This window comes from Trachypithecus francoisi, unplaced genomic scaffold, assembly GCF_009764315.1.
Source record: "Trachypithecus francoisi isolate TF-2019V2 unplaced genomic scaffold, Tfra_2.0 Lachesis_group14, whole genome shotgun sequence".
Classification (NCBI taxonomy): Eukaryota; Metazoa; Chordata; class Mammalia; order Primates; family Cercopithecidae; genus Trachypithecus; species Trachypithecus francoisi.
In genome coordinates, this window is record NW_022681459.1 from 3,860,756 (window position 1) to 3,874,747 (window position 13,992).

The 13,992-nt window shown below is 45.5% G+C and overlaps 1 protein-coding gene across 2 annotated transcripts in view; it reads left to right on the forward strand.

The window, feature by feature from the left end:
- Positions 1-4,287: 4,287 nt before the first annotated feature.
- CXADR (CXADR Ig-like cell adhesion molecule) overlaps positions 4,288-13,992 on the forward strand; it is a 77,655-nt gene continuing 67,950 nt past the window's right edge. The window contains exon 1 of one of the 2 annotated variants that reach the window (XM_033232188.1): positions 4,288-5,128. In XM_033232188.1, coding sequence (XP_033088079.1) covers positions 5,086-5,128 — 43 coding nt within the window. In that variant the 5' untranslated portion in view covers positions 4,288-5,085. The remainder of the gene's footprint in view (positions 5,129-13,992) is intronic. The other variant, XM_033232186.1, reaches the window with a different exon arrangement.

The window sequence follows — 13,992 nt, forward strand, 5'->3', positions numbered from 1 at the left end:
AGTAGCTGGGACTACAGACTCGCGCCACTCTGCCTGGCTAATTTTTGTATTTTTTGTAATGATGGGTTTTCGGCATGTTGCCAAGGCTTGTCTCGAACTCCTGAGTTCAAATGATCCACCCGCCTCCGTCTCCCAAAGTGCTGGGATTACAGGGGAAAGCCATCGCACCTGGCCTGACTTATAATGTACATGGCATAAAATTAAAAGTGGCTGGGAGCGGTGGCTCACGCCTGTAATCCCAGCACTTTGGGAGGCTGAGGCGGGCGGATCACGAGGTCAGGAGATCAAGACCACCCTGGCTAACACGGTGAAACTCTGTCTTTATTAAAAATACAAAAACAAAATTAGCCGGGCGTGGTGGCGGGCGACTGTGGTCCCAGCTACTCGGGAGGCTGAGGAGGGAGGATGGCGTGAACCCGGGAGGCGGAGCTTGCAGTGAGCCAAGATCTCTCCACTGCACTCCAGTCTGAGTGACAGAGCAAGACTCCATCTCAAAAAAAAGTGTATGTATTTATGCATTCATTGCTTGGGGGAAAATAGATAACTTCTGGATGGTATTAACCCATAAAGCCCAAATTCCTGGTAATGTAAATAGAACACACTGGAAATAAATCTTCATTTCTTTCTTTCTTTTTTTTTTTGAGACAGAGTTTCACTCTTGTTGCCCAGGCTGGAGTGCAATGGCGAGATCTACACTCAGCGCAACCTCTGCCTCCCAGGTTAAACGATTCTCCTGCCTCAGCCTTCCGAGTAGCTAGGATTACAGACAGGTCTGCGCCACCACCCCGGCTAATTTTGTATTTATAGTAGAGATGGAGGTTTCTCCACGTTGGTCAGGCTGGTCTTGAACTCCCGACCTCAGGTGATCCGCCCACCTCGGCCTCCCAAAGTGCTGGGATTACAGGCGTGAGCCACCGCGACCGGTGAAATCTTCATTTCTTAAGAACAGCATTATCATTTCTCAGAAAACATAAAAATTAGCAGTTTCACATGTAATAGAAAGTTTCTTGGACTGGCGCAGTGGCTCACACCTTTAATCCTAGCACTTTGGGAGGCCAAGACGGGCAAATCACCTGAAGTCTGGGGTTTGAGACCAGTCTGGCCAACATGATGAAACCCCCGCCTGTACTAAAAACACAAAAATTAGCCGGGTGTGGTGGTGCATGCCTGTAACCCCAGCTACTCGGGAGGCTGAGGCAGGACAATCGCTTTAACCCGGAGGCAGAAGTTGCAGTGAGCCGAGATCATGCCACTGCACTCCAGCCTGGGTGACAGATTGAGACTCCGTCAGAAAGAAAAGGAAAGAAAAGAAAACAGAGAAAGAAAGAAAAAGTTGGTTTCCTAATTCACGTCTTCATATTTCAAGCTGAGAAGAGGTGAAAATTCCTTAATTCTTCAGTATAAATTAACCTTTGAATATGATTGTAGGATTTTAATGATCTACGGGTGTGTTAATAGATCCATTAGTGCTGAGACATTTTTGTAAGGATGGATGCTTTATTAACCACAGTTATTTGTGTATCTGTAATTATAGCCTTCTGGATGGAGCAGGGATCATCACCTTTAAGCTGGTTTAGAGGCTATATAATGTGGAATGCTTGGTGCTTTACTAAGGGCATTTCATTTAATGGCTGTGCACTATTTCTTAGCTTGGTTTGAAGACAAAAAATAATAATTTATATGTTCCAGAATAAATGAGATTATCTTATTATATAGCTTTCAGAAGACATAATTTCCAAGCTGTCAATAGCCACAAATGCATTTTAAGGTGTCTTTAATATATTTCATATAACTGCATAATTTTAGCTAGTTTATGAAATAATTTAGTCACAAACCAAAGTTCTAAAAGTGACTTCATGTAACTTTTTAAAGAACAATAGTTCCCCAAATAAGATAGACTGCTTCTTTCAAGATAATTTAAATCTTAGAATGGTACATGTTAAAAAATCTGTGTTCAGTAATTTAAAGAAGCAGAAAAAAATTGAGCTTGTAAAGCTCACATTTTAAAAAACACATTCTGGGATGGGCACGGTGGCTCACGCCTGTAATCCCAGCACTTTGGGAGGCCAAGGTGGGTGGATCACCTGAGGTCACAAGATTGAGACCATCCTGGCCAACATGGTGAAACCCTGTCTCTATTACAAATACAAAAATTAGCCAGGCATGGTGGAGCACACCTGTAGTCCCTGCTACTCAGGAGGCTGAGGCAGGAGAATCGCCTCAGGAGGCGGAGGTTGCAGTGGGCCGAGATCACGCCACTGTATTCCAGCCTGGCCAACAGAGCGAGATTCTGTCGCCCCCCTCCCAAAAAACACATTCTGAAAAGATATATTTAAGGTGTAATGATTTGTTATTGCACAGATATTTAAATTTTATTAACATATTGCCATAGAAAATAAACATTTAATTCAACTTGAGAAATACTTGAGAACCTACTATGTGCTTTCAGGAGTGGTGAAGACAAAAAAAAATGTGCTTTTTCAGACTTCTAGAAGTATTTAGAACAAGAAAAGTGATTAATAGGTATGCAAATGCCTAACATAGAAGGAGGCAAAAGCTAAGAATTAGAAGAAAAAGTACCAGGAAAGGGATTAAGATAAAAATCATTTTGGGTAGTTGTTGTTCCTCTTCTTCCTCCTCCTTCCTTCTCCCTCTGTCCTCTCCCTTCTCCTCGTCCTCCCCCCTCCTCCCCTCCCCCTCCTAAATCCTTTTGGGTAATTTCTCCTTCTCTTCCTCCTCCTCTTTTCTTCTTCTTCTTCTTCCTTCTCCTTCTTGGATCACGGCTCTCTGCAACCTCCGTCTCCTGGGCTCACTTTATTAGCTCCACTTACTGAGATCCTGCTTAGGGGGTTCCTGCACATAGTAAGTGTAAGCTAATAAAACTAATATTGGATAATATTTGTCTGCCTAACTCAGCTTCCTAACCACATCCGGCTCATTTTTTATTTTTAGTAGAGATAGGGGTCTTGCCATGTGGCCCAGGATGGTCTCGAACTCCTGGGTTCAGGCGATCGTCCACCTCTACCTCCCAAAGTGCTGGGAGTTCGAGACCAACCTGGCCAATATGGTGAAACCCCCCCCCCCCACTAAAAATACAAAAATTAGTCGGGCGTGGTGGCGTGCGCCTGTAGTCCCAGGTATTCGGGAAGCTGAAGCAGAAGAATCGCTTGAACCTGGGAGGCGGAAGTTGCGGTGAGCCGAGATGGCGCCACTGCACTCCGACCTGGGCGATGACGGAGCGAGGACTCCATGTCAAAAAAAAAAAAAAGAAAGAAAAGTTCTTGTAGAACAGTGTTAAACAGATGAACAACTTCAATACTTGCTCTTCTTTGCTTGATTTCATTTAGTGTGTGGTGAGTAAAAATTTAAATTCCAAATATTATTTACATGCAATTATATCCAGTAGAATTCCTGTTTGCTCAAATAGGAAGTCCCTAGTCGTTACTCATGTTGTCTTACATCTGTATTGAACTCTTACTAGGTTGCAAAAAGCTTACTAGGTTGAACTTTACAATCAGATGGTATAGATTTTGCAAAGCCACTTCCTTTTATTACCACCGGTCATCTGTCATTTATTAGGCTGCCATAAAGCAGGATTCCCCTCAAATCAAGTTAAATTGGAATCACTGAAGTAAGGCTCAGGCACTAGTATTTTTAAAAAGTCCTCCAAGTAATTTTAATGTGCAGCCGGAATTGCAACTCACCGGGCTAAATTGTAGTTGCGCAATTTTGGTCTTTCTGATAACTGATTTCTTTGCCCCTTTCTCTTTTCTGGTTCAATGCATAATAAGAATTTTCCAGTATTACTTTTATTAGCTTCCACTTGCTAAATTCTGCTTACTGGGGTTCCTGCTTAGTCTAGACAGTAAGCAGGAACTTACAGACTATGTAAGCTTATAGACCACATAAGCAGGAACCCTGTAAGCAAGAACTCAGTAAGTGTAAGCTAATTAAAACTATGTGCCAGGCAGGGTGCCAAGCATTTTCTGGGCATTATCTCACTTAACTTTCATAGCAACCCCGAAGTAGGTGCCATTTCTATGAAACCTGCCCAGTTACTGCCCCACTCCGCGGTACAAGCTCTTACCCACCGCTTCTTCAATACACTCCTGTTATGGAACTGTCGCGGCACTCCAAAGTCTCTATGTAGTTATAAATAAACGTTATCTGGAAGAGCAGCCTAGAACTTTCAAGATCTCCAATTCACACTCCAACTGACGCCTTTAACTACCCCTACTGAGTCCCACTTTCAAAGCTCACTCACTAACACTGGATAATATTTGTCTGCCTACCTCAGCCTCCGGAGTAGCTGGGACTACAGCGTCGTTACTAGCCAGCTTCAGGGCTAGAACAGCTTTTATGTGCAAGTGGAAAAAACCTCAGGTATTTCCCAAATCGGTAGCTGCAGAGGGCTCTATCCTTACTGGAGATGGAGAAAAGCCCTCTCGCGCTTTTATGTCAGCCCACGCGACTCGTTAAGAGAGCGAAGGCCAGGGACTGCCCAGGTCGCATCCCGAGAGCCTGAGGTCAGAGACCCTGCCCCTGGGGCACACCGCGAGGGGTGGGACGGGTGGGTGCAAGCGGGGCGGAGGTAGGAGCCGCCCTAGAGGCGGTCCCTCCGAGTGCCCTGTGCCTCGCCTTAAAGGAGGGCGCCAACGCAATTTCGGTATCTGGGAGACGGGCTGCCCCACCCCCGCGCGCAAAACCCTGATTTAGCTTAAGGGATGAAGGCGGGGACCCCTGCGCAGGCTTGCGGTGTGGGAGGCTGCCGCCCGAGCCCTCCGACGCAGCGGGCCTGGAGGCTGAGAGTTCCGCGCCGGGAGGGTCCCGGGGGCCGAGGAGTGCCGCGCCCGGTTGCCAAGGCAACCCCACGCGGCCGCAGAAGCCGGCGCTCGCAGCAGGGCCAGGGCCGCTGCCGGAAGTGACGCGAGTTCACCTGCCGAGCTGGGGCGGGGAGGAGGGGCGGAGGGTGCAGAGGTGCCGCGGCCGCCGCGAGCCAGTCGGGAGCGCGCGAGGCACGGGGAGACTGGGACCCGGAGCAAGAGCCGCCTACCTGCAGCCGGCGCCCACGGCACGGCAGCCACCATGGCGCTCCTGCTGCGCTTCTTGCTCCTGTGCGGAATCTTGGGTGAGTGGGGGCCATGGGGTCCTCAGCCCAGCCCGGGGGCGCTCGCTGCCCGCGGCCACCCAGGAACAATGGGGCATGGGGGAGGGGGCGGGCGCGATTTGGGGACGCTGCTGAAGAGGCTGCGGGGCGGGCAGAATTGCATAGGGGCGCTTTTGCGGGGCCGGGCGCACCAGCCTGGCCGGGTGGAGCCGTACCGGAGGGAGCCGCGCAGGGCGCGCGGAGTACCCGGGGACCGAGCTCCCGGCGGGGGGTGGTGGCGGAGGGGCTCGGGCGCGGCGTGTCGGGTGCGCCTAGCAGCTCTCCCGTAGCATTCTCTGCCCCGGTGCGGGCTTGCCTTTCTTTGCTCTCGCCGTCTCCCTTGTCAGCCTTCGTGTCGGTTCAGTCCAGCGTTACCCGATTTCAAAAGCCTTGGGCAACGAGTTTTCAGGTGTCGAATCGCCCAGGCGGGGAGGCTGAATTGCAAACGCCATTATTCAATGGGCACGGAGCTGCCCCGTGCCTCGGATCGGCCAGGCTATCTCCAGGAAAGAGGCGCTGAGCGAACTCCAGCCTGGACGTTCTTAGTCTCCTGGAAGCAGCTCGACCAGGCAGGAGCTGCTAACCAGACGCACATTGTGAAGTAGACCGTGGGAAATCAAAAGTGGGTTCCTGCAAAAATGTAGTATTGGTTTCTGTAGTCCTTGGGCAAAGTGCAAATAATTCAGTGACCTCGCTTTTGAGTTTATAACGTGTCGGTTCATTTTGGAGATAAGACGGGCTGAGTTGTACAGGGTAGTTGCTAGAGGCTTCGCCAAGTGTGTTTGTCGACTGCTCCTTTTTCTGGGAGGGGGGATAAAGGCGTGTAAAAAATGCGTGGACCATTAGGAGGCATAATCATTTTGACACTTCAAAAAACACGTTTCCATGTCAGTGTTTTAACCAGTTGATCTTGCTTGTCAAGCTAAGCGTTTTATAACCAAATAATTCGTTTTTAAAAATCCGTAGGTGGGATCCCAGGAGGCGCACTTAGTATAGCCTCTGGAAGGGTAATTTTTTTGTTGTTGTTAGGTGCTCTGAAGCAGGATAGAGTGGCCTTTTTTGTTGGGATGGCTCTCAGCTTCCTGTTGAAATGTTAATTCCATTGTTGGATGCCACAGCTGTGAGCATTACTCATGGGATGATCTTCGATCTGAGCCTATAGCACTACCTCCACCTTTTTGATATACACCATTTAGACTTGGCTGGCTGAAATGTCCAAAGTCCATCTTCCGGAGAAGATGAAGGGACACCTTTTTTTTTTTTTTTTTTGTCAAGGCCGAACCTGAAGTTGAAGTTGAGAACACAGTGTGTTCTCTGAGAAAAAAAACCAAAAAACGTTCTAGACCACATCTAAAGCAGAAAAGTAGAATAACATAAATTATGTGGAGGAATTTTTTTTTTTTTTTAAGATGGAGTTTTGCTCTTGTTGCCCAGGCTAGAGTGCAATGGCGCGATCTTGGCTCACCACAACCTCCGCCTCCCGGGTTTAAGCGATTCTCCTGCTTCAGCCTCCTGAGTAGCTGGGATTACAGGCGAGCGCCACCACGCCCAGCTAATTTTTGTATTTTTGGTAAGAGACCATGTTGGTCAGGCTGGTCTCCAACTCCCGACCTCAGGGATCCCCCTGCCTCACCCTCCCAAAGTGCTGGCAGGGATTAGTTGTTGTTGTTGTTTTAACGGGAATATTTAGATACTTAGATTTTTTTTTTTTTTTGGATTTTTGTTTTTTTGGAATGCCTCACTTTGATAGGCACAATTCTAAGAAATAAGTCTTTGTGCTCATAAGGTATACATGGGTACAGTGAGCATTTACTCGAAGGGCCGTTATCTTCAGCTAAACAAGGCAAGTATTTTTATTCCAATTTTTCAGTTTAAGAAACAGGTAAGGCCAGCCACAGTGCTTGTAATCCCAGCAATTTGGGAGGTTGAGACGGGAGGATCATTTGAGTTTAGGAGTTTGAGACCAGCCTGGGCAACATGGCGAGACCCCATTTCTACAAAAAAATACAACAAAACAAAACTCAAAAAAGAACTAGCTAGGTGCAATGATTCTTGTCATAGTCGCAGCTACTCGGGAGGCTGAGATGGGAGGATTGCCTGAGCCTGGGAGGTGGAAGCTGCAGTGAGCCACGATCATGACACTACACTCGAGCCTAGGCGACAGAGTGAGACCCTGTCTCAAGAAAAAAAAAAAGAAAGAAACAGGTCAGACTAATTGATGTATGGCTTTATTTCTTCAAATATTTCTGACCATTTAGAAATGCATTGGTATGGGCTGGGCGCAGTGGCTCACGCCTGTAATCCCAGCACTTTGGGAGGCCGAGGCGGGCGGATCACGAGATCAGGAGATCGAGACCATCCTGGCTAACACGGTGAAACCCCGTCTCTACTAAAAATACAAAAAATTAGCCGGGCGTGGTGACTGGCGCCTGTAGTCTCAGCTACTCGAGAGACTGAGGCAGGAGAATGGCGTAAACCTGGGAGGCGGAGCTTGCAGCCAGCCGAGATCGCGCCACTGCATTCTATCTTGGGCGGCAGAGCTAGACTCAGTCTCAAAAAAAAAAAAAAGGAAATGCATTGTTATGAATTCAAGTTCACTGTTAACATGATTGACTCCTACATTAGCAAAACAAGGAAAAGACTCATATTCAAATTATGCCATCAGTGATAGATATTCCTCCAGCTCTGAAAGAGTTTCGTGGTATACTCTGGCTGCAGATGGGACTCCTTTTGATGTATTTTTATTGGCTATCGGCTGCCTACTAGTGAGTCATATTACTAGTAATTCTGTAGTAGTAGCAGTAGTAAGCAGTGGCAGTAGCAGTCGTAGTAAAATTAAACCCTTGATCAGTTTTGCCTTGAATCTGTGCTCTCATCACACTCTACTCTTCTGCCCCTACAGCAGCCACTTGCTCTTACTACCACTGGTCATCTGTCATTTACTAAGAACCTACTGTTGGTTTGACTGTGTACCAAATACTGAAGGTTTTTATTTTTAGCTCTTTAATGTCATAGTCTTAGTTGGAATACTTTGAGGCATTGTGAGGACCCTAGGATTCTTCAGGGCTTGGGTTGACATTGTAAACTAATGTGGCCTAGGGACCTGCAGCATCAGCATTACTCAGGGGTCTTGTCAAAGTTTGAGGTTGTGTTCTTCAGTTGCCAACATGAATGGAACTAAAAAAGTCTGGTCTCCCAACCCCTTGTTAGCTATTTGATGGTGGCCAAGCCTCACTGTGTGTCTGTTGCCTTATGTGTCAAGAATGGGGATCCTGGGGCAGGTGATGGGGGTTGGAGGTGGGAGGGTTGGATGGATGTTGGTCAAGGGATACAAAATTAAATCCATCATCCAACATGGTGACTATAGTTAATAACAGTGTATTATATTTTTGAAAATTGCTGTGAGTGAATTTTAAGTGTTCTCACCACAAAAAGTATGTGAGGTAATGCATATGTTAATTCCCTTGATTTAGCCATTTCACAAGGCACACATCTTTCAAAATAATGTTATATGTAGATAAACATATACAATTTTTGTCAATGAAAAATAGAAAAAAAAAAAAAAAAACCAGGCCGGGCGCGATGGCTCAAGCCTGTAATCCCAGCACTTCGGGAGGCCGAGAGGGGTGGATTACGAGGTCAGGAGATCGAGACCATCCTGGCTAACACGGTGAAACCCTGTCTCTACTAAAAATACAAAAAAACTGGCCGGGCGAGGTGGCGGGCGCCCGTAGTCCCAGCTACTCGGGAGGCTGAGGCAGGAGAATGGCGGGAACCCGGGAGGGGGAGCTTGCAGTGAGCCGAGATCCGGCCACTGCACTCTAGCCTGGGCGACAGAGTGAGACTCCGTCTCAAAAAAAACCAAAAAAATAAAAAAACGGAAAAATACCAAATAGGGACTCTACTATCTGAGAGTTGTTGAGGAATAAAGTGAGATGCTTATCTTTTTGTTTTACCTGTAGCCTTTGCTTTACATTAAAAAATAAAAAAGATAAGATGTGATCTTTATCCTCTCCGGATGCCCTGCTTAATCTTTTCATTCCTGCGATTATACCACCATCAGAGGAAAAGATGTCCAAGGCAAGCCTCCCTACATTGGCTCCTCATCCTGTCTGTTGTGGGGTCTCGGTCGATTACCAACTTAACTCACTGCACTAGATCGGAGGACAGGGGCATTGCCTATATTCATGGTTGCAGTCCCTGCATGGTCTTGTGGCTCCTGGCAGACAGCTAGTGTTGAGCAAGTCCTTTTTGCATGACTAAAAGTTTTCAACTTCTTTGCCACTAGGCCTGTGTGTGATAGAGCTCTCTTGAGTTCATCACTCTCTCCCTTCTCATCTAATAAAGATGGTCCTTATAGTGATTATTCCACTAGTCATGTCTGAGTCAGTTTTTAATCTAAAGAAGCTGAGCTTTTGCTTTATCTTTGACCTCATTCTATTTTTTCTCCTGTTTCAGTTGCCAAAGGTTACAGTAATGCATGTGCCAAATTGGTTTATCTCTTTGGAGCTCCTTGACACCTGTTTTGGTTCTTTCCCACCCTGTTGACCTGCCCTTTACTACCTTCTAAAATAGGTGCCTTAAATGTCAGCCTTCTTTATGGTTTAGCCCATAGACAATCTTGATCTTAAACCTGAGTGACCTCTTGTATCCATCATGGTAATCTCCCAAGTATTGGTAGTAAATAAAAAATATTTTCAGCTCCCAGCCTGACCAACATAGTGAAACCCTGCCTGTACTAAAAACACAAAAATTAAAAAATTAGCCGGGCGTGGTGATATGCATCTGTAATTCCAGCTACTCAGGAGGTTGAAGCAGAATTGCTTGAACCTGGGAGGCTGGGGTTTCAGTGAGCTGAGATCCTGCCACTACACTCCAGCCTGGGTGACAGAGCAAGACTCCATCTTAAAATAAATATATATGTATACACATGCACATATATTATATATTACATGTATTATATATTATATATTACACATATATAATACATATTTTATATGTAATATGCTATATATTACGTTTTATATATATTATATATAACTAAAAATACATATATGTATATAATATATCTAGTATATAATATATAAAATATAATTATAAAAATATATGTGTATATTATATTATGTATAGTGTATATAGTATATATATTATGTACCTATTTGCACCTCAGCCCACCTCTCCTTTGAATCCTGGGCCACTATTTCCAGCTGCCTAACTATTCAACTTCCATTTGAATACCTGACACTCTTCACTCTCCAAATACACTCACCTGTTAATTAAGTGATACTTAATGTACTGATACTACTATGTGCAAAGCCGTGTGCTAGGTGCCCCTACAATAGAATATGACATTGCAAGTTGCAAAAGCCTTGATAGAATTTTTCAATCAGATAGTACAGCTTTTGCAAAGACAGAGATCTGAAGGGTGTGATATGTCTTGGGAGTTGAGTAGTTCAGTGCATGTAAAACACCTAACCAATGCTTCTCAAACTTTGTGCATCTGAATGATTCTTACAGAGGAGTCTAGGTGGAGCTTGTGAGTTTGCATTTTAACAAATTTTACCTGATGTCACTGCTTACCACGTTTTGTGTGGGTAAAGATCTAAAAGCCGTACTGAGAGCTTGGTGGGAGCTGACAGGTCTGTCGGGTTATGCACCCCAACCCCCACAGTACTAAGACATTTGTGAAGTGTCGAGAAGTGAGGTTATACACTGAGGTTTCTGCTGTTGAATGGTAGCTATGTAGCAGTTCTCGAGGAAAGCAGAACTGATAGAGCTAACACAGGAATCCTCTGGGATAATCTGGACATAAGCAGTCCCTGTTGAAACACAGCAGGACAGTGTTGGACCTCCACTTTGATCTGGAAAGCTTTTCTGAAGAAGATAGTAGTAGAACTGATGTCTGCTTGCTTGAATGAGTGGCATGAAAAAGTTGGAGAGATTTCTGACTTGAGCGTTTGATGATGTCACTAACCTACAGGAAATAAAAAGGAACAGGTTTTAGGGAGATGACAATGAGCTTAAGTTTGGACAGGTAGTATTTGAGGTGCCTGAGAGGGATAGAGGTAAAAAGATATCTGGTAGGCAGATTGCAACACAGGATGGATTTCAGGAAAGAGACAGGCATTGGTGATACAGACTCGAGAATTCACGGCTGATAGGTGGCGTCTGTGTAAGGTGAAGGAGGAAATGCAGGTAGGACTAGAAGAGAGAAGGTGAAATGTGAGGTGAGGGAAACATCAACTTCTAATAAGTACATGAGGAAGCAGCTGGGAGCAAGAAGGAGTGATAGGGGATATAGGAGACCTAGAGGATGAAGGTGTGCTAGAGACTGATGCAAAAGTGGGGCTAGTGGGTTTTAGCACTGGGAGACTGTTGAGAACATTCAGGAAGTTCCTATGGGGAGGACAGTTCTGCAGAAGTGAGAGTGAAACCACATTTTTATTTTTATTTTTATTATTTTGAGATGGAGTCTTGTTCTGTTACCCAGGCTGGAGTACAGTGGTGCGATCTCAGCTCACTGCAACCTCCACCTCCTGGGTTCAAGCGATTCTCCTGCCTCAGCCTCCCGAGTAGCTGGACTACAGGCGCCTGCCACCTTGCCTGGCTAATTTTTAGTAGAGACGGGGTTTCGCCATGTTGACCAGGCTGGTCTCGAACTCCAGACCTAAGGTGATCCACCCGCCTTGGCTTCCCAAAGTGCTGGGATTACAGGCGTGAGCCAATGCGTCTGGCCAGGTGCCAATTTTAATAGAGGATTGGGCATCAGGCGAGTGGAGAGTGAAAAATAAACTTCACATTTGCAGGTGGTTTGACAGTGAAGCTTTGCATATGTGGCCTTAATTCCAGAGGGCAGTAGCATATCCCGGGGGAGAAGGTAGAAGCCAGCAGATAAAGACTGTCAACTTCCCTCCATCTAGACCTGCAGTCTTGTCCACATCATCCTTCTTGCGCAAAACATGGTATTTCTCCTGCCGGCCGATTCCTGAACTTTGAACCTTTTGGCTTCTCAGGGATATCACTCTGTTATCCCATCTGTTGTATCTGGATTCCATCAACTTTAACCAAGCTTATTTATCCCTCTTTATATCCCTTCAGTACTGTTGTCGCTTTTCCTTTATTTTTTATTTTTAAATTATTTATTTTTTTTGAGACAGTGTCTCTCTCCGTTGCCCAGGCTGGAGTGCAGTGGGCTCAGGTGGTTCTTCTACCTCAGCCTCCCAAGTAGCTGGGACTACAGGCACCCAGCCTTATTTTTCTTTCTTTTTTTTTTTTTTTCGTTGTTTGTTTTTGTTTTGAGACGGAGTTTTGCTTTTGTTGCCTAGGCTGGAGTGCAATGGCGCGATCTCGGCTCACCACAACCTCTGCCTCCCAATTCTCCTGCCTTAGCCTCCTGAGTAGCTGGGATTACAGGCATGCACCACCATGCCCAGCTAATTTTTTATTTTTAGTAGAGACAGGGTTTCTCCATGTTGGTCAGGCTGGTCTCGAACTCCTGACCTTAGGTGATCCACCCACCTTGGCCTCCCAAAGTGCTGAGATTACAGGTGTGAGCCATAGCACCTGGCCTTTATTTTTCTTTATTAACCAGATTTCCAGAAAAAATGGTCTGCATGTACTGACTGCGTTATTTTCTTTCATGCTCACTAATTCTTCCATCCTTTGCAATCTAATTTTCTTCCCCTTCTACTTCTTTGAAACTGTGTTTGCTGGAGATTGCAGTTAACACTATGGCCACAGCCGGTGGTCCCATCACACCTTCAGCCTCTTAAACCTCAGAACAAATGGTTTCTATTGAACAGTTTCTGCTCTTGAGCTGTTCCTCATTTCCCTTTGGTCCATTTCCTTCTTGTACCATAAACGCCGAGGTTTCTCAGTGTATGGGTGCAGTTACTGTTTATTTGCCTGTAGTCTCCAGTACATTTCTAGTCTCCCTTCTCCACCTTTACCCGTATCAAACCATCCACTTAACGTCTCTACACAGACTTCCCACAGGCATCTCCAGCTGATTCCATTTCACACTCTTCTCTCTCACATTAATTGGCATTTTCAGCCACCAAAATGCCCAGGCGAAAATGTGAGTATCTTACTTGGCCCTTCTTATTTTCCCACCTCCTCACATCCAATTTCGAAGTCATTGTGTCCCTCCAGCCACTACTTGTAATCTAGGTTATACCATTATCTCTTCAGCTTGTTGAGATGCTTTCATAATTGGCCTCCTGTTGAGTGAACTTTACCCTGTCCTCCAGGCACATCCTGTTACTTACCGCAGCATATTCTAACCCTTATCAAGCATGCTGACATTGTCATTGTTTTCTCTTGCCAGAATGTACATTTCATAGGTCAGGGACTGTTTACATTGTATTCCCAGTATATGGCACAGGGCATGTTCATTGCATAAATGGGGAAAGTTATGCTAGACGGGAATTCATGTTTGTAGGCTTGGGAAGTACCTAGAGGAGAAAGCGTTTGAAGATCAAGAATAGGTACCTCATGGAAGAGGTGAGCAGGGCTGGCTCTGTGTCCTACACGGGTCAGCTTCATGTCAGCTTTGCCAGGTGTTCAGGAGTGGAGTTTATGTCACCACTCACATTTAGTTTCCCTACTTGCAGCCAGTTCTCCCCGCTTCCCTTGTTTCCACATTTCCTCTGTCATAGAAGTCATCAGATGAGAGTTGATGCTTTCTGTCATTAAATAAAGGAAATAATTGAGGCTGGGAACTTTGGATTCAGTTTATTTGGTGGCTAGCAAATAGTGGACGTGAAGATAATTATTAAATTATTAAAATAAGATAATTATTAAAATAGCTCAGAAAGCAATTAAAAATTATCCAACCAGAATGACCT